We start from the raw sequence: 18,521 nt of genomic DNA on the forward strand, positions 1-18,521 counted from the left end.
GTCTGTGTGTGTGTGTGGGGGGGGGGATGGACGTCTGCATGCCACAGTTTGCATGTGGTGATCAGTGGACAATTCTCTCCTTCTACCATGCGAGCCCCAGGGATTGAACTCTGGTTGCTTGGTGGCACCTCCCATCCCATCTCAGCAATCTTGGTCTTCAATTGGAGATTTACTATGTAGAATGATCACTATGAGGCCTTCACACGGCAGAGGCGTCAAAATGGCGAGGAGTACATTTAATTAACTTCTGGCTTTCCTTTAGTTTTGCAAACCGGGTCTTAGTAACATGGTAACAAACATTTTCAGTGACTTCATCAACAGGTCACTTCCTCAAAAAGCAAATGATTCCAAAATAATGACACAAACTATGAAACCAAGTAGTCAGCAGGATTTTATTGAAATGTCTTAGTAAACGTCACAGGATCTCAAGATTCTCTAGTCTCTAACACCAGAGCAAGCACTGCAAAGAATATATTCCTGAACTTAGTCGTCGACATTGTAGCTCACGAAGGAAAGTTAGCCTATGAACATCTACCAGGTGAGGAGGAAAATTTTAGCTGGAGGCTAAACAACTTTGGTATATTCCTGTTTTTCTGGCTCCCCCTTTTGGCCCTTTCCATAAAGCCAGACGAAGCTGATCTGTTGGTGATTTTCCCCTTACGTTTCCTTACCACAAACAGCAAGAATCAGGAGCGTCCTGGGTTTAGACTGCTCAGGAAACAGCCTTTGTCACTTTGGTCCAACTGAAACTGTCAACTATTCAAAGTCTCTGTCTCCACTGTATAAGGCTCATTCCAGTCTAATCAGCTCCTCAGTGTATTCAGTGGTTCTCTGGATACACTAACTCGGGGCCAAGTAAAGCCAGAAAACATCCGTTCTCATTTCCGAGGTCAGCCACGCAGGTTTGGCTATAGGGGATTTACGTTTGACAATCATTATTGTAAAATCTACTGAATACATCCTTAAGCTTTGAATATCTTAGATAAAATGATGACCAATGGACTTTTGTCATGCCAACGCTTTGAGACATGTGCACACATACATTAAGCTGTCTCCATGTGGATGTGCACTGGAATGTCTTCATTCAGCACAGGCATAAACCCCCACGAAATACAGACATCACATACTTATCAAAACTAACAATTGCATAGCGTCAAACAGGACTTTAACACTTGTCTAGCCAAGACTTTACAGACAGTATGTATGACAGAGCTGAGTATCCCAGGTGATGGGACCACTTTCTTCTAAACAGTTACAAATAAGGTATTGTCAAAATGCCAGTCTCCGTATTAACATAAACGATACTTTTAACATTGATTTGACTTCTGCTGCCCTGGAGTTTGATATTCTAGAGTGCTGGCCCAGTGTGTTACTCAGATGGCTAGGATTTTTCTACCCTCAAAATTTAGGGCTAGAAATTTATCTACCAGTTTTAAGATTTACCAAGGGGGAGAGATTGTTTAGCATTCTGAATCTTTAGGTACTCAAGCAAATTATCTTCTTTGGGGGCAGGGAAATTTGGCAGGTTGTCTGCCAATATACATATAATCAGTCAGTCAATGGGTGACCTCTGCCACTTTAAATGATGCTACAGGGGACTGCCTTTTTGTTTGTTTTTATTTCCTAACACATGGGCTCAAGTCTAGCCCAGGTTGAGCTGGCACTCACTATGTAGCCGAGGCTGGCCTCAAACTTGTGTTAATCTTCCTGCTTCAGTTTAAAGGTATGAGCCTCCACACATCGCTAAAAGAGAATTTTGTCAAGAACGCAACCCTCAGTGAAATTCTCCTTCACGATGCTATTTGGACCAGTTTTTAAAGATGCTCCTAAGGGAACAACTATTTACTCTTGTATCCATTGTTTTTCAGGCCTCTCTTATCTCTACATTTTACAGCCTTAGAGATGGTAATCAGTAATTAGAGATTTAGTACTTCTGCTTACAAAGGCCAAAGAACACTTCATCCAAGCTCACTAAACAGTGCTTGAATAAATACATTTGGTGGCACTCTTAAAACTTCCCTGTTTTATGTATGTGAAAAGCAAAAATAATAATCAGTCTAAAAAATGTGAGGGGATTTCCAGAAGTTTTTCTTTTGGTGGATAACTATGCCAAGAAATTATCGTGAAAAATGCAAAGTATAGGCTAGTGCTAAAATGACGACGTCTGGGAATAAGATGATAGACAGGACATGAGGTGCATCATAAAGAATAATTCCTCTGGGATAAACAAAGGTGCACATCGATGTGATCATGAACTCACTGACTATATCCTCATCATAATTTTGGGAGTTTCAGGTAAGTTGACGGTTGTGACATATGCTCAAAGTGAAAATTAAAAGTGATAGAGCCTTATATTGTCTTCAATACGTATAATGTTTACTAAGAAAAGTCAATATGTCAGTGACCATCTTAGGCTCAATAAAATCCAATCCCAATTAAGGGCAATAATAAAATAAACCCAGCTATCAGGTTTTCCTAAAAAGCAAAAAAGTATTCAAAATGCATGACAGTATAAATTTTCTGAGGTTCCCTCCAAAGGAAAGGGTATTTAGGATTGTACCCTAATGTCCACAGGCATTATCAGGATCTATTTACACAGAAGGCTTTCATTTGAAGTCACCTTTGGCAACCTGAAAATATATATAGGACAAATTTCCACTATAGGATTTTAGGCTTAAAAGTCGCTGCCCCAACGTCCTAAAAAAGAATGAGGGAAAAGACTAGTTCTCATCGACAATGGTTCACTTAAAGACCAAATAACCACCACCTTCCCCTGCCCCCACAAAACAGAAAAGCAGTAGTCTTGAACATTAGAAAGGGAGACAAGGAATCTTAGAGTGTACATAGATCGGATGCTTTTGCCAGTGATCATCCTAGAATTGCTGAGTCCTAACGCTAAAACAGCAGGCAGACAAAGACAGTGAGACGCAGGAGGAGGCTTGCTCCACCTTCCGTATCCCATGGGACTACAGTGGTACGTGGCTGAACAAGTAGGACACAGACTCCCCATTGTGGGTTCTTCGAATGGCCTCGGCCAGGATCATTGAAATATCAATCACCTGAATAGCAAGGAGAAAACACAAAACACAAAAGGCAGGAGTGAGTTCGATTTCTTTATAAGCTGAAAAGGCAGAAAGCCTAAGAATGTTTTCTCCAGCACCCATGTGGTATGCTTTGGTTAAACCTCCTCTGGCCATTTCTTTGGGAGTGTCCACACTGAAAAATCTTCAGTTGTTTGTAGAGTTTAGCTTTAAAGACATCACAGCCAGTGGAGGTGACTACTCTCAGTTCCTGGGAAGATTTTCAGTGTTGATACTCAGGGCTGCTGTTACCCACAGATGGTCCCTTTTTGGGACACTGGTTATTTACAAACTAGTTTTCTTTCTTCATCGGGAGAGGTTTTTTCCTAGTTAGAAAAGATAGTGGCTATAATTTTTTAAAGTTGCAATTTTCATTTTATTTGTTAAGTCTTTACTATAATCCCAGTACCAATTTTTAAAACATGGCAATGTTTTTCATAAAATATTATAAAGCAAATCTTACACTACCTATCTTTCTACTTGACTATACTTCAATTTGGAATGCCAGCCCAATATGATTTTTAGAACTCTTTCATCTGTTGCTGTTGTTATTATTATTATCAGTGTGTGCATGTGTGAGTGTGTATGGGGGGGTTAGCACACATGTGCCATGACATGCACGTGGAGGTCAGAAGACAACTTTGTGGAGTCAGCTTTTCTCCATCCACCTTTGAGTGGGTCCCAGGGATAGAGCTCAGATCTCCAGATTTGTGCAGTAAGTGCTTACCTACTGAGCCATCTCCCTGACCCCAAGAATTGCTAAAAACATTGAGTGTCTGTCATGATAAAAGCACAACCATGATCATTTTAACTTGGGGGGTCAGCAAACTACTTTTCCTGAAAAATATTAGAAGGTTAAGAGTTTGGGGTTATCTGTGTACCAAACACTCAATTCTGCATTGTGGTGCAAAGGCAGTCATGGGCAACACAGGAATGAAACATGAGTATGTGTCAATAAAACTTTATTTAAAATACAGAGGTAGGCTAGATTTGGCCTTTGGGCCGCAGTTACTACACTACACTAATCACACATAAAAATGTAAGGGACCCACTACTCTGACAATTTTCAAGCTTATCTCCTTGTGTTCAAATAACAACTTTTGTCTGGTACCTATGGGCATATATATAGTCAGAAGGGACCTGAAAAAGTAGTTCCCCAAATATACTTAGTATAGCCTGCTGCCTCCCCCACCCCATTTTTAGTGGACTATATATGTAGGAATGGCGCATGCTACAAAGTCATTCTATGTTTAACCTTGTTGTTCAGGGTTGGGCAGTCCAGGCAAGTGCTACATCAAGCTACTTCCTCATTGCTCTTCCTGTTTTATATTGTGATTCTCTTTGTTTGCTACTTCTTCTGTTTCTCTCCTTCTACCTACTGAGCCATCTCATGGGTGCTATTTGTTACTTTTTTGTTGGTTTGTGAGACAAGATTGCATGCAGCTTGGGGTAGTCTCCTCGCAGTACTCCTGCTTCTACCTTCCAAGTACCATACATAGATCGTTTCCCGTTTCCGGTTAAAATCCTTGTTTGAGATACTGTCTCATCCCTTTTAGGATGGCTTTGAATTTGAAGATGACCACGAGTACTTGATCTTCTTGCACCTACCTTCTCGAGCACAGGGATTACAGGTAAGTGCCACCATGACTACTGTATTGGGTGCTGGGGCTGGAACCCCTAGACTCAGCCATGCTATGTAAGCACTCCACCTACAGCATTGCAGCCCCGGTCTCTTTTTCTCTCTTCCATTTCCTTCCTTCCTTCCTTCCTTCCTTCCTTCCTTCCTTCCTTCCTTTTTCTTTGCTATTTCCAAGTAGTGACCATTGACCTCTTGATCCTCGCCTTTCTCAGGGATCTAATATGACTGGCTAGCCCGCTGTGATGAGAAGCTTCAGTCTCTCTTAGCCTCTGTCTTAGCAAACAGAAAGCTGGCTACTATTTTAAGGGTCTGAAGCAGGTACCTTGCTGCATGGTTCTGCCTGGAGGGTAGACAGTACCTGAATCTTGGAGCAGTGTTTCATTTTGTCCTCTTGTGGGATTGTGTTGGTGACAACAATGGCTTCAAAGGCAGCATTATTTATTCTGGAAATAGCTGGCCCAGAGAAGATTCCGTGGGTAAGGATAGCATAAACTTTGGTGGCACCAGCTGAGAGCAACCTGCAAAACAGAAGAAAAAAAGTTCCTAGTGGCATTGAATCCCTGTAACCCTAACACTAGAGAGGCCAAGACAGGAAGACTGTGAGTTAAAAACAAGCCAGAGCTACCGAGCAAAGTCCTGTCTCAAAAGAATTAAGTGTCCAAAAATACTCCAATATTCTTAAAACACTGTATATTGTCTCAAATTTATTAGTGAAAAGTCTACCCTATAAAAATGAAACAAAAATCCATTTGCATTTATTTGGCCATACTATGATCTTTTAATTGTGTATGTTAGTAAAATGCTCTGAGTTCCATTAAATCAAGGATCATCAGCCCTGGCATTTGGAGCTATATAATTCTTGTCATGGTGGCCATCTTGTCCATCATGGGAAAGTTCAGTAGCACCCCTGATTCATACACTACCAACATTCCCATGTGTTTAATTGTGACAAGCAATGATATCTTTAGGGGAAAACTGTCCTGTGCTGAGAACCACTGATTTTAACCAATAGTGCAAAATACATGTGACATGTAATCAAGCGTCTCAAATTGTATTCCACAGCCATGTGTGGCGAAGGAGTTGGGGGGCTCCCACTCTGCCACGCACAGCCTTTGGAAAGCCCCATGAGCAATGAGACTAGCCCAAAGGTTGAGCTGAAAGCAGAAACGGTACAAACAAGCAAATAAAACCTCTGTCTTGCTGGACCTGATTTCTAGGGAAGCACATTCTCTGATCCTTTACAAAAATGACCTGCAAGTCCAATCTAGAAAATAAAAATGCCCATGGATGTTTGTTGCTGGTGGTGTTTGTTTTTCTTGCAGGGGGAAAAGAGGACTGAGAAAAAAATGAGCCCAGAGTCTCCCGAGGCTTAAAACTCTACTGCCAAGTCATCGGCAACAATTAAGAAACATAGGCTCAGTTTCAAATATTACATGCCTCATGGGTAAATGCATTTGCCACCAAGCCGGACAAGCTGAGTTCAATCCCTGTGACTCATAGTGGAAAGGGAGAACTGACTCACAAAGATTGTCTTCTGACCTCCACGACTGGACCATAGCATGCATCCCTCCTCAACTCGTGCGTACAAGCATGCATACGTGTAAACACACACACAAATAAACAAATAAAATACAATTTTATATGTATTTTTGTGAAGGAGATGTTTTCTTGTCTTTGCTGAACCAACCCACGTACTTATCGGCAGCATGGCAGATGGTACCACAAGTGTCAGCCATGTCGTCGACCAGGATAGCCACACGGTCCTTCACATCGCCCACCAGAACCATCCGGTCCACTTCATTTGCTTTCTTTCTCTCTTTGTGAATCAAAGCAAATTCCACATTCAGCCTGTCTGCAATTGATGTAACCCTGTGGAAAGACGGAAACGAACATGGCAACACAGCCCACCTAGGGATTTACAGCTGGGCCCTCGGCTGGGGAAATAGCTCAACTGAAAATTGTTTGCCTTGGAAGAATTAAGAACCCCAGTTCAATTCCTAGAACTCATGCTTGTGAGCTTAGCTTTTGGGAGGTAGAAATGTGCAGATCCCTGGGTCTTGTTGGCCAGTCATGCTAGCCTATTTTGTGCACTCCAGGCAGGCCCTCGGTGAGAAACCCTGCCATAGACTGTTCACTAGCATATGTGAGCCCCCCAAGTTCCATAGCCAGCACGGGAAAAAATAAAATCTGTATTTGTAAAACATATTTGAGGAACTCAGCAAGCAGCCACCCTTAAGATAATGCAAAGCGTTAGGTCACACTGGTGACGGCAAGCATAGTCGAGATTATACACCACGCAGTCCACGTGGGAAAGCGTGCTGCTGCTGAAGTCTGCCTCTGCGGTTGCTTGTCATGAATGTCAGAGCCGCCTGGCACCTGGATAAGATTGCTGGTTAAGAAACTGCTAGTCAATTTGTTAGGAGCTGGGAGTCCATTTAAAACTCACAGGCAAAACTTAAGACAAGCTACTTAGCACTTAATTATTTGCTTGGTTTCTGGAGCCAAGGTCGGGACAGAAGGCTTTGTTAGCATATTCAGGCGATTTGTAGGCTTCTGAGGAAGGGCTTCATAAAATGAGACCCTGTCCAACTGTGCTCAACCTCAAGTTGGTAGGCTGCATGCTGCCAAGGACAACGATGAATATGGCCCAACACAAGATTGTGGACTTGCTCAAAACCCGAGATTTAAAAAGAAGACTTATTGATTTTTGTTTTATACATATGGATGTTTGCCTGATGTACCGTGTGTATCCAGTGCCTATGGAGTCCAGGAGAGGGTGCTGTATCTCCTTACACTGTTATAGATGGTTGTGAATTACCGTGTGGGTGCTGGGAAAAGAACCTGGGTCCTCTAGAACAGTAACCAGTGTTCTTAACATCGAAGCCATCTCTCCAACTTGAGATATTTTTTTAATAGAGCACATGAAGTTGGGAGGAGAATGTGGTGGAGGAAATAGGGCAGGAATTGGAGGTGACGGGAGTGAGGATTGATCAAAACACATATGCACGTATAGAATTGGCAAACAATAAAAAACACGATTTAAAAATAAACTGCAATTGCAAGATGCTCAGGTGTAAACTTTCTACATGACAATAGGTTTTATAATGTCAGAAGGGTGGCCATGCCTGCCTAAATCTACTTCCTCTCCCATCCAACATGGCTGTTCATTGTTGCTAACTCAGGAGAACATGAGTACACAAGAGAAAGAGAAAGGGAAGACAGGAACAGTGAATGAGGTCACGGGATTTTGGATTCGTCTGTGAAAAACACACTTTGATGATGAAACTTCTTTTAAAACAATGCATAAATACAATGTGATAAAGGTCCTCCTATTATAATTTTAAAATAATAATCAGTCACAAGACAATTCACATTAAAAATGGAGGTACTAAAACAAATAGACCCCAACTTAGGAAGCAGGGGGATGGAAGATATCTTTTTAATATTCCATCCAGAATAGCAACCAATAAATCCTGTCCTGCTACCCCAGTCAATGGGAAGGATATTTACCCTGCCTTGTTTCTAATTCTGGGTGAAGGACAGTTTTTTCTAGAACATTCCACTATCTCCACTAGAACATACCACATTTCCACTATCCTGATGGTTGCTTATTTCAGTTCCCATTATTATGTAGCAAAAACCCTCAAGCAGAGAGTTGAAATTAAAGTGATAATTTGGGATAGTTCTCCAAGGGATTGCAAAGAAACTTTTCTGATAAAAAAAAGTGGACATAAGACATCCAAGGATAATAAGACACCCAAACTGGAAGCCAGAAACAGTTGTAACTGAAACATTAAGTCCAAAGAATGAACCACTGGAATTAGTTGAAAAAAAGGCTAAAGGAATTGTTTCATGTTTTAAAGAAATAAAATGGATACCTGGATAATAATAAAAGGGTAATGAAGAATGTTCAATCAAGACTTGAGAAAATAGAAAGTTGAGAAATAGAAAATACATTTAAACTTTATTGAAATTTAAAACACAGTGGCTAACAAAATGAAAATATCTAATATAGAGTAGATTAAAGATGAGATGAAGTTATAGTTCAGAATGTAACATAAGAAGAGAAAGAGAAAGTTCACGAGCTCAAAGTCACGAATGGCAGAGTGACAATATGGCAGGAGTAGCTGTAGTCTGTCAAGAGAAAAAAAAGAGACCAGAGGGATGTCATAGCTGGTAAAGCACTTGCCAGGTATACACAGAGACCCGAGTTGAAGCCCCAGCATCTGCCTAAAAGTTGGATGTGGTCATGTGTACTTCTTATTCCAGTTCTGGAGGATGTAGAGATAGGAGGATCCCTGGCACTCACTGGCCAGCCAGGTTGACTATCTGGGAACTCCAGGTCAGAGTGAAAAAGCCCATCTCAAAACAAAACAAAACAAAAAACAAGCAGATAGCTGCTACAGAATGACACCCAAGGCTGACCTCTGGCCACACACACACACACACACACACACACACACACACCCCACTTAAAAAAAATAAAAAACAATGCCTGAGAATTTTCCAGAATGACTAGAAGACATGCTACTTTGACCACTAAATGCAATGAAAGAATTCCCAAGCAATTTCATGAACAGAAGACCAGACATCTTAAAAGAGATGAAAGAGGTCCCATAGAAAGGAACAGCTGTCGGATTAGCAGTCAAATTCTCAGCATCCACCATGAAGTCAGGCTATGAGTCTACAGACACCAAAATTGTACTTCCGCAGTGAAGGCAGCATGAAGATATGTTCAAACTATACAACCTGAAAGCTCAACTCTAAAAATCCACAGTAGGAGTCAAAACTCTAGCCATTCGAGCAGACATCCTTCCTTCTGAAGGTGTCTGTCTACCAACAGCTGCCTTGCTTTAACAGTTAATTGAAAGAAGAAACCTGTAATTTGAAGGCAGGCAAAAAAAATTTTGCCCCATAATCATCTTCAAGTATATACTACATAGATGCCAATTTCATGTTAAACCTTTTAAACTTGGATTAGGGAAAGGAGGTCTCTCAGAACATCAGACAGCATTTTTGTTTTTGTTTTTCAAAAAAAGGTACTTGGGCAGATTATGTAAAAGGTAGATACCAAAGAATTCGTATTTATTTTGAGGAACGGGAAGGGCCCTAGTCTGCAGCACTGCAATGGGAGACACTACCATTTGTGGCTCAGGTTTTAAGTCCATGAAGTCGAGGCTGAAGATCATAATCCCCCTGCAAACAGGCAGGTACAAAGGCACAGAGGCCAGGGAAAGAAAGGTGAACTATGTGGCTCTTGGCACTGAGGCGCTTGGACATCTGACCTGGGTAAAAGCTCCGGCCACATCAGTTACTTGCTGGTTCATGTAGCATAAGAGAAAGGGATAGATTCTGGACCCCAACCCCCTGGGTCACTGTAAAATTATCATTTCCTGAGACAGCTGCATGGACCTAATTCCATATACACACTGGAGACTAACATGTGCTTCTCAGAAGTGAGGTATCCCAGAAATCTTAGATGGGAAGAAAATAGACATTAGGTTTGATTGGTGCATGGCTGTGGGGAGGTCAGAGGTTGGTGCTGGGTGTCTTCCTCTGTCACTCTTCACATTATGACTGCACATAGGGTCTCCCACTGAACCTGGAGTGAGTTCACTGCTTTGGTTAGACCGCCTGACCAGCAAAGCCTTGGAATCTGTGTGTCTCTGCCTCATTGGTGTTAGAGACACACACTGCCACACCTAAGCATTTCTGTTGATGCTGGGGGTACAGATTCAGGGCAACATGCTTAGACAGCGAGCACTCTGCTCACTGAGCAATCTCTCCATCTACACATTATGATTTAAATGTTATTTATTAGTAGAATGGGGGTGTGAGTGCAGGGTGCCCAGACCACTCTATGCCCATGGAAGTCAGAGGACAACTCTTGTAAGTGGTGGATTCTGGGGATTGAACTCGGGTCATTAGGCTTGTGTCGCAAGCATCTTGATCTGCTGAGCAATTTCACTACTATTGCCAGGTCCCTATGTGTGATTTTGGTTTCCACTCTTTTCTCTTTGTGTGTGAATATGACTTCTCAGGACATCTAATACACCAAATTTTTCCTACTGGTGTCCCTAATGTTATAAGACAGTTATATATATTTTTTCTTTCCAGCTCTTAAATTTTTATAGCATATGAGCAAAGAGCATAATAAGAAAAAGTTTATATATTAAGAAACCAGTTTCATTCACTTCCCACATCACTTTATAGTTAGCTGCTACACACACACACACACACACACACACACACACACGTGTGTATATATATTTACTATAGGGTTGCTTCTTTCTTATTGGTCTATGTTCCTCATCAGTTCAATTAAGCTTCAAAGACTACCCAAGAGTGACCTCCTGTGGCAAGACAAAGCTTTACTTAAAAAGATGTCACCCCAAAGTTTTTTCTAAAACATCAGTCTTAGATTTCCCAGATAGATGATAAGATGATATTTTTTTCTAGTGAAATATGACTTTTTGCGTTAAGCAAAAGAAACCAAAGATATCCACTGTATAGATCACATACTACCTGCCAGGGTGTTCCAGCAGGACTGTCAGTCGGAGAATACCTCATTCCAAAATAGGACGATGACAAAGAAGTATAGAAGACACTTAAGGTAAAGAAAAAGGAGGTGACACAAATTCCTACATGTATACCCTTAAAAAGCCAGTCTTTCCCAGCAGAGGGAGCAGGGGTGGCTAGAAGAGAGTGTTCTGAGGAGTCGCACACAAAAGAGCATTTTAAACTTGCTCACTTACTTACTCTGGTCTAGTCTCTGTATTTCTGTCTGTCTGCCTGTCTCTGCATGTGTGATGCAGTATACCTACGCACCCGTGTTGTAGGTACATATGTCTAGAGGCTAGAGAAAGCCACCAAATTTCTTGACTATCAGTTCCTACCTTATATTTTGAGGCAGGGTCTCTCTCTGAACCTGGAGCTCGACTGGCAATTAGCAAGCGCCAGTGATCATTCTGTCTCTTCCCCTCACATGCTAAGGTTACAGGGGTATGGGGCCATGCCTGGCTTTGGGGAACTTCAATGCAAGTCCTAACGCTTGAGCAGAAAGAACGCTTTACCCACTGCTCATCTCCCAAGTCCTCTTCTGTGATTTTTCAAAGTAGGAACCAGCAAGTAGATAGAGGAACTTGGCATATAATAAATGATGTTGTTTCAAACCAGTAGAGAGAGGATGGGTGTTTTAATAGTTCTTGAATGACTAGATAGCTGGTGGAGGAGAGGGGGAATTGGACTTTTATTTTACTTTTTATTTCCCAATAAATGTCAAATGCAAGAAAAATCAGAACATTAAAAAGAGAAAAAGAGGCCTTTAAAATATCTAAAATCGCAAGAGAAGAAACATTTTAGGAGAAAGCCAAGTGCTTCATAAGTCTAGAAGACAGAATGTGAAGAAAGCAGGACTGTAAGATGGTTTTCCAGGTTCTTCAGGGAATACGAATATAAAAGGGGGAGGACATTAAAATTCTGAGAAAATGGCCGAGACACTCATGAAAAGCAGAGCTGGGATTTCCTACCTTTGCCAATCCACAGGTCAGAGTCTCCGCAAGAAAACACCAGCACTCATGGAAAACCCGTCATGCCAGAAAGGATGCTGGACCTCGCGCCTAACAACCTGAGCTCACAGGAAGAAATACCACAGGTAACCTGCCTGATATGTTAACTGAAACTAATCATGTGCTATGTGAGCAGAGCCGGGTACCAAGATACTGGCAGCCATACTGGATAATGCCATCCAGAATATCATTCTGAAAGAGCTACTTTTGGCATTGTCCACCAAAACACAAATGCCTTGCCCCTTTGGATTGGCAGTTCTATTTCTAAGAATCTACCTTACTTAGACAAGTATGTAAAATGTCAAAGCAAGTCTGCTGCCTCTGGACTACACAAACTACAGGGCCTATGTATGAGTGAGTGGCAAGAAATCACAGAAATGAGGACACACGCACACACACACAAGGGACTATTATATAGCTGTAAAAACAACCACGTAACTGAATGCAGGCAGTACCACACCCTGGAATGGTTTCTTGCACTGAATAAACAGAGAAGTAATATTAGGAACCAGCATTTATTTATGCCTGCTCTACGACCAAGAATACAATGTGACTAGCTGCTGCCACCCTGGCCATGATAGGCTGTACCTTCAAATCACAAGCCAGACCAGATCCTTCCTCCCTTAAAAAAATGATCAAGGACCACTGTTACATAACCATGAGATTACTGCTAAACTATAGCAAGTACATCTTTTAAAAATCTCAGTGGCGAAGTGTGCACAGCATCTACGCTACTTTTACTGGTGTTCAAACACCCAAAAGAAAAGAAACGCAGAGAGGAGAGGCTTCACTTGGGCTCATTGTTTGAGGAAATGAAGCCCATCATGGTGGGAAGTGGCTGGGAGGAGGCAGCTTCTTGGTGGCAGGAGCAGGTGGCTCATATTTGCCACATCTTAGGGGAACAGGAAGCAGAGAACCAAGAAGAAACTGATCAGGGCTATAAACTACAGGGCCCACCCCACAGTGACCCACTTCTAGCCACACTGTACCTCGCCAAGCAGCTGCGGAGCAAGTGTGCAGCCACAGGAGGCTGTGGGAACCGTTCCATGCTCAAACCGTAGCGCATTATCTGCTGTGTTTATGAAAAAGGGGCCATCTGTGTTTGCACACTATCCTAACATCAGAAAGAACAGCAGTGCTTAGCAAAGCCGAGTCACTTTTTGTACGATTCTTCAATTTCTTTTAATATTTTTACTACTGTGCGCTTGTGTGCGTGTACGTGTGTGCATGTATGTGTGTGTGCGTGTGTGTGTGTATGTGTGTGAACATGTATAAATACCAGGGCAAAAGTGTGGCCATCAAATAATAAGTTGCGGAAGTCAGGTCTCTCCTCCTACCACGAGGCTCCCAGGTATCAAACTCTGCTAGTCAGGCTTCGATGCAGGTACCTGTAGCTGCTGGGCCATCTCCCTTGTCCCTACTTCAATTTGTCTTTCTGAAAGCATGAATGCTATTTTTGTCTGTACATAGAGATAGTTGTGATAAGAAAAAGGAAAAGGCCAAAAGAACTCCAGGGAATCTATTATTCTTTAGACTTTACTTGGACCAAAGTTCTATTTTGTTCTTAATGCTAGACAAGATGGTCAGTTACTGCATGATCAATTGACATGAAAATGTCTCTGAGTGCAGTCCCAGGCAGGTGAGCTGGTATAGCTAGAGGCTGAGTCAGGGACATGGCTGGCAACTGCCAATGGGCATGGGGTTTCTTTCCTCTTGATGTGATGGAAGTATCCTAGGGATGGACAATGGTGGCAATTGCACAAATATGAGAATATACTGAAAAGCACTTAGCTTTATATTTACATGGGGAGCTATAGGCATATGAATTCCAACCTGCACCTGATATTATAACCCAAGGTATCTAATACTCCTGGACCCTTTGGCCTAGGAGGGATCTGATAGATGTGAATAGATATTCTACCTCGTGACTTTGGGAAGCTTCCATAGCAACTGCAAGCATTTCCAGGAGAAATGACGCTGCAAAGTCACTCACACTGCTAAAAAGACCCAGGCAAACCTCAACGTATTGACCAAGGTCACAATTGGTCCCATCATGCTCTGGGTACCAAGCCCAACCCATGCCTAGCTGGGGGTTAGCTACCCTAACTGCTGCTGACTTTTATGTATCTCCTTCCTGTGTAGAGGCACTTCCGGCCAGTGTCAGAGGTCCCTCTCGAGTAACTGGCCCTCTTTCCTTCTCCTCTTTTGTGCAGGGAACCAAAGTGGCTACTGGACACCAGTTGTGAGCACAATTGTGCTCTCCTGAGAATCAGGGCCTACACTGTACTGGATGGGCCCTGAGACTGCTTTGTAGGCCATTCCTAAGTTCCTAAGTGTCATTCTAGGTCTGCGGCTGGGCTGTAGGTGGATGAAGATATCAACACTGGGGAGAAGCTGCATGCATGTGTGTGTGTGTGTGTGCGCATGTGTGTGCATATGTGTATGTACTCCAGTGTGTCCGTGTAGTGCTGTGGATGGAACCCGGGGCAATGGGCATGCCTAGCAATGTTCCACCACTGGGCCACACATAAGGTCATTTCACTTTTGAGTCCTTCAGAAGTCCAATGGCAATTCTTGACCCTGGATTCCAACACTAGACTCACATTTCTGGGCCTCTTTACTTTAGCTGGTGGGTAGAGGTCTCTCCTACCTTTCCCTACTTTGGCAATAGACTCTTGCCATGTTTTATCTTCCCAGAGAGCGGCTGGTAAGTTCTGCAAGGTTCAGGGTGTTTAGCTTCACTTTGCAGTAAGCAGTGTGTCCGAGCAGCACTACCTTCTTATTATTCTTGTTGCAACCTCATCCCCGTGCGCTCTAATGGCTCACACATTCCTGGAAGCTCGTCCATGGAGCTGATTGACTTGGCCACTCAGTGCTACTTTCTTAGGCTGCCATGATGGCGCTGGCTAGCTTGTCCGTGAACTTGCTCATTTGACAATCATTCTAGCACCTAAGCACTGGCTGGCTGTGCCTGAAGGCTATACACAACTGAGTCCAGGCACATCAGGCCCTCAGGGCTAGCTGGCTTTAGATAATCAGATGGCAGGTCACATTGTTCAGTAACTGCTCCTTGACCAACTCAAACTTTCTCCTTAGGGCTGCTACAGCCTGGGACTAACGTTTGCATTAATTTTCTTAGCCCAGGGAGTCGGGTACCCCAGGGAGACGCTGCATTCACCTGCCTATGGCATAGGCTTGGGGCTGGATTTCTCGTGGGTGGCTACTTTCTCCCTTATCCAAAGGCTCTGCTTATTGGCCTGGGTCTGGCTTTCAGCACCCTGCTTTATGGAGATCCCTGCATAGGTGGGAGAGGCCAAGCTGACTGCCCTTTCCCATCTCAGTCCTACCCGCCAGGCCACCCAAGTACAGCCCCCAGTACCATCTGTATACGGGCAGGCAGTAGCTATTTCCCACTCTTGTTGCTCCTCAGACATACATTTCTCTGCAATTCTATTTCGGGTTCTATTCTGGCTACTCTAGTCATGTGTTGGGGTTTAGAAGAGACATACATAGATCTAATCTACATGGGAAGTAGAAAAAGACAAGATCTCCTGAGTAAACTGGGAGCGTGGGGACCCTGAGGGAGGGTTGAAGGGGAGGGGTGAGACAGGGAATGGAGCAAAGAAAAGTGTAGAGCTCAATAACAATCAATAAAAAAGGACTAATTCAGTCAACTGTTAACTAAAACCCTTTTGATAGAGAGTATATATGTGTTCATTGTATTTTCATAAATGCTGTGAAATGTGGAGAGAGTGACGGGCTTCTGTGCTAGGCAAAGCCTAAGGCCTATTTAGTGGCTCATTTATAGGATAGAGTGTTATATAATTAAAAGCAAGCTTCCTGGGGAAAGGGATATAGCTCAATGGTACTTGCTTACCATCTATGAGGCATTGAGTATTATCTGTCTTCAGCAACACACATACACACACACACACACACACACACACACACACACACAGAGAGAGAGAGAGAAGAGAGAGAGAGAGAGAGAGAGAGAGAGAGCACTTTTATAAAATGTTCTTCATGTAGTTTTGTGTGGTGTGTACACATACATGGAGGTCCCAGGCTAATGTCAGAAATGTTCCTTGAGTGTTCTTTTATCTTCTTCATTGAGGCAGTGTCTCTCAATTAAAGCCCAAGCCAGTCAGACAGCTCTGGGGATTCCCCTCTCTCTGCATTCCGAGGCTGAACTCAGAGGCAGATCATTAAACACACCCAGCATTTATGTAAGTTCTGCAGAGTCAACTCCAGCCGTCAAGCTTGCAGGGCAATAGCTTAAAGCAGCGAACTATGTCTCCAGGACACAAAGCAGGCCTTCTAACTTAAGACACAGAGAAATACAGAAAGCAGGGAAGCAGCAGGTAGAAACAGAAATCTGCATGGCATCGCTTGCGTGGTACCTTTTGGCTCCTCCAGCATCGGGGGAAACAATAATACAGTTTCTCCATTCAGTGATGTTCTCCCGAATCCATTGAAGAACTGCAGGCTCTGCATATAAATTATCCACAGGGATATCAAAGAATCCCTAAGGAGAGAAATCAATGTCACTTTGCAGGCTTGTTTTCGGATTGAGTATGAGGTTTATTAGAGTACATGGTTGGTGGTGTCAGTGGTTCAGCACAGTGGAAACCCTCAGGAGTACAGGGCCTATCTCATGTCTAAGGGACCATGATTGGAGATGTATTTGGCCCACATTCACTGGGGAAAAGCTGCTTCTCAGCTACTATGCCTTCCAACTCATCTGCATTAAACTTGGTGAAGTCTCAATTCTTTGAGATGTGGATTTACTAGCAGTCAGGGGACCTTGAACTTGATTGTGCAGGGTCTCAATCACGTTCCTTTTTCTGCAGGTTTGTACAGATCAACATGATGGCCTGGCTACTGTGCTCTGGAGCTTCTCAAGCGTGTTCCATATACCTATCTGAAGTCTAAACTAGAGACAGCATGAGAAAAGAGACACGACTATCTAGCAGAAAATTCTGTTTCTGTGGTCTCTTAGAGAAACCCATACAAGCAGCGTCCCAAGTAGGCTGCTATTCGCTGCTACTGCACACCAGGCCCCAGGAGGAAAGGAACATAGGCAGCATAATTGGATAAAGGTTTTTTAAAAGAAAAAAAAAAGATTTTTTTAAAAAGATAACTGCTATCTCTAAATCATATTTGAATTACTTATCCAAATGTTACCTTTATATAACTCTCTCCCTTTGGCTAATTGTAACAGAATTAAATCTAACGGTAGAGATGTTACAAGCCATCTTTTGGTCCATCCCTTTTCTGGGCATGCTCCGATATTTATGTGATGGTCAGTGCACCAAGGGAAAGAACAGCACTGCAGGGCAGAGGGGAAAGCAGGTGGCTTTTTGTCATTGCTGTAGTCCTAGCACTTACCACAAATCAAATACTTCACAGTCATTACATACCATAAGCAGGCACTGTGAAATGTGACCTGTTTTAATGATAGAAGAAGGAAGGTATGAAGAACTTAAAAATGTGTATGGCAGGACTGGGGAGATGGCTCAGAGCGTAGATGTGTAAAGTACTTGTTGTACAAGCATCATGTCCTGAATTGGAATCCCCAGAAACCATAAAACAGCTGGCCATGATAGTGCATATCCTATAGCAGCAGTGCTGGGGAAGCAGAGGCGGGAAGAGCCCTGGAGCTCATTGGTTAGCCAATCTATCAGAATTGATGAGCTCTGGGTCCAGTGAAAGATCCCGTCATAAAAAACAAGATGGAGAGTGATAGCAGAGAACATCTGGTGTTGACCCCTTGCCTTCATGTGTATGCGCACACAAGTGCACACAAATACACACAGTGCATACTACAGTGCTATCATTTTAACTATCTTACAGATGTTTAGGTGGAATCGCAAAGCACATGAAAGGTATTCCTTGCTCCTCCAAAAGGAGTTGGAGGAAAGGTGTGACAGGGATGGCAGCAAAAACAGGAAAGACAAACAGCCCAGAGAATAGCTGTGCAAACTCTTAAACCTTTCAAAATTAAGTACAGAGAACTAGGACCTGACCATGGGCAGAAAGACAATGCTGGTACCTGGATCTGAGAGGCATGCAGGTCCATGGTGATGATGTGATCGTCCCCAGCAACTGACAGCATGTTGGCCACAAGTTTAGCAGAAATTGGAGCACGACTCTAAAAAATAGAAACAGGGATTTAATATCAGACAAAGATGGAAACTGTTAGAGTCCTTTTGCAAAGATATTCATGAGGAAACC

At 42.9% G+C, this 18,521-nt stretch overlaps 1 protein-coding gene and 1 pseudogene across 3 annotated transcripts in view; both read right to left on the reverse strand.

The window, feature by feature from the left end:
* Positions 1 to 390: 390 nt before the first annotated feature.
* Prps2 (phosphoribosyl pyrophosphate synthetase 2) overlaps positions 391 to 18,521 on the reverse strand; it is a 36,145-nt gene continuing 18,014 nt past the window's right edge. For all 3 annotated transcript variants that reach the window (XM_041640010.1, XM_041640009.1, XM_041640011.1), the window contains 5 exons: positions 18,340 to 18,438; positions 16,688 to 16,812; positions 6,415 to 6,588; positions 5,078 to 5,237; positions 391 to 3,059 (listed from right to left, as the gene is read on the reverse strand). In XM_041640010.1, the coding sequence (XP_041495944.1) occupies positions 2,967 to 3,059; positions 5,078 to 5,237; positions 6,415 to 6,588; positions 16,688 to 16,812; positions 18,340 to 18,438 (651 nt within the window). In that variant the 3' untranslated portion in view covers positions 391 to 2,966. The remainder of the gene's footprint in view (positions 3,060 to 5,077; positions 5,238 to 6,414; positions 6,589 to 16,687; positions 16,813 to 18,339; positions 18,439 to 18,521) is intronic.
* Positions 17,265 to 17,386, reverse strand: LOC121439534 (annotated as a pseudogene).

This window comes from Microtus oregoni, unplaced genomic scaffold (assembly GCF_018167655.1).
Source record: "Microtus oregoni isolate MIOR12 unplaced genomic scaffold, Mior012 000061F_ref0000440, whole genome shotgun sequence".
In the NCBI taxonomy this organism is placed as follows: domain Eukaryota; kingdom Metazoa; phylum Chordata; class Mammalia; order Rodentia; family Cricetidae; genus Microtus; species Microtus oregoni.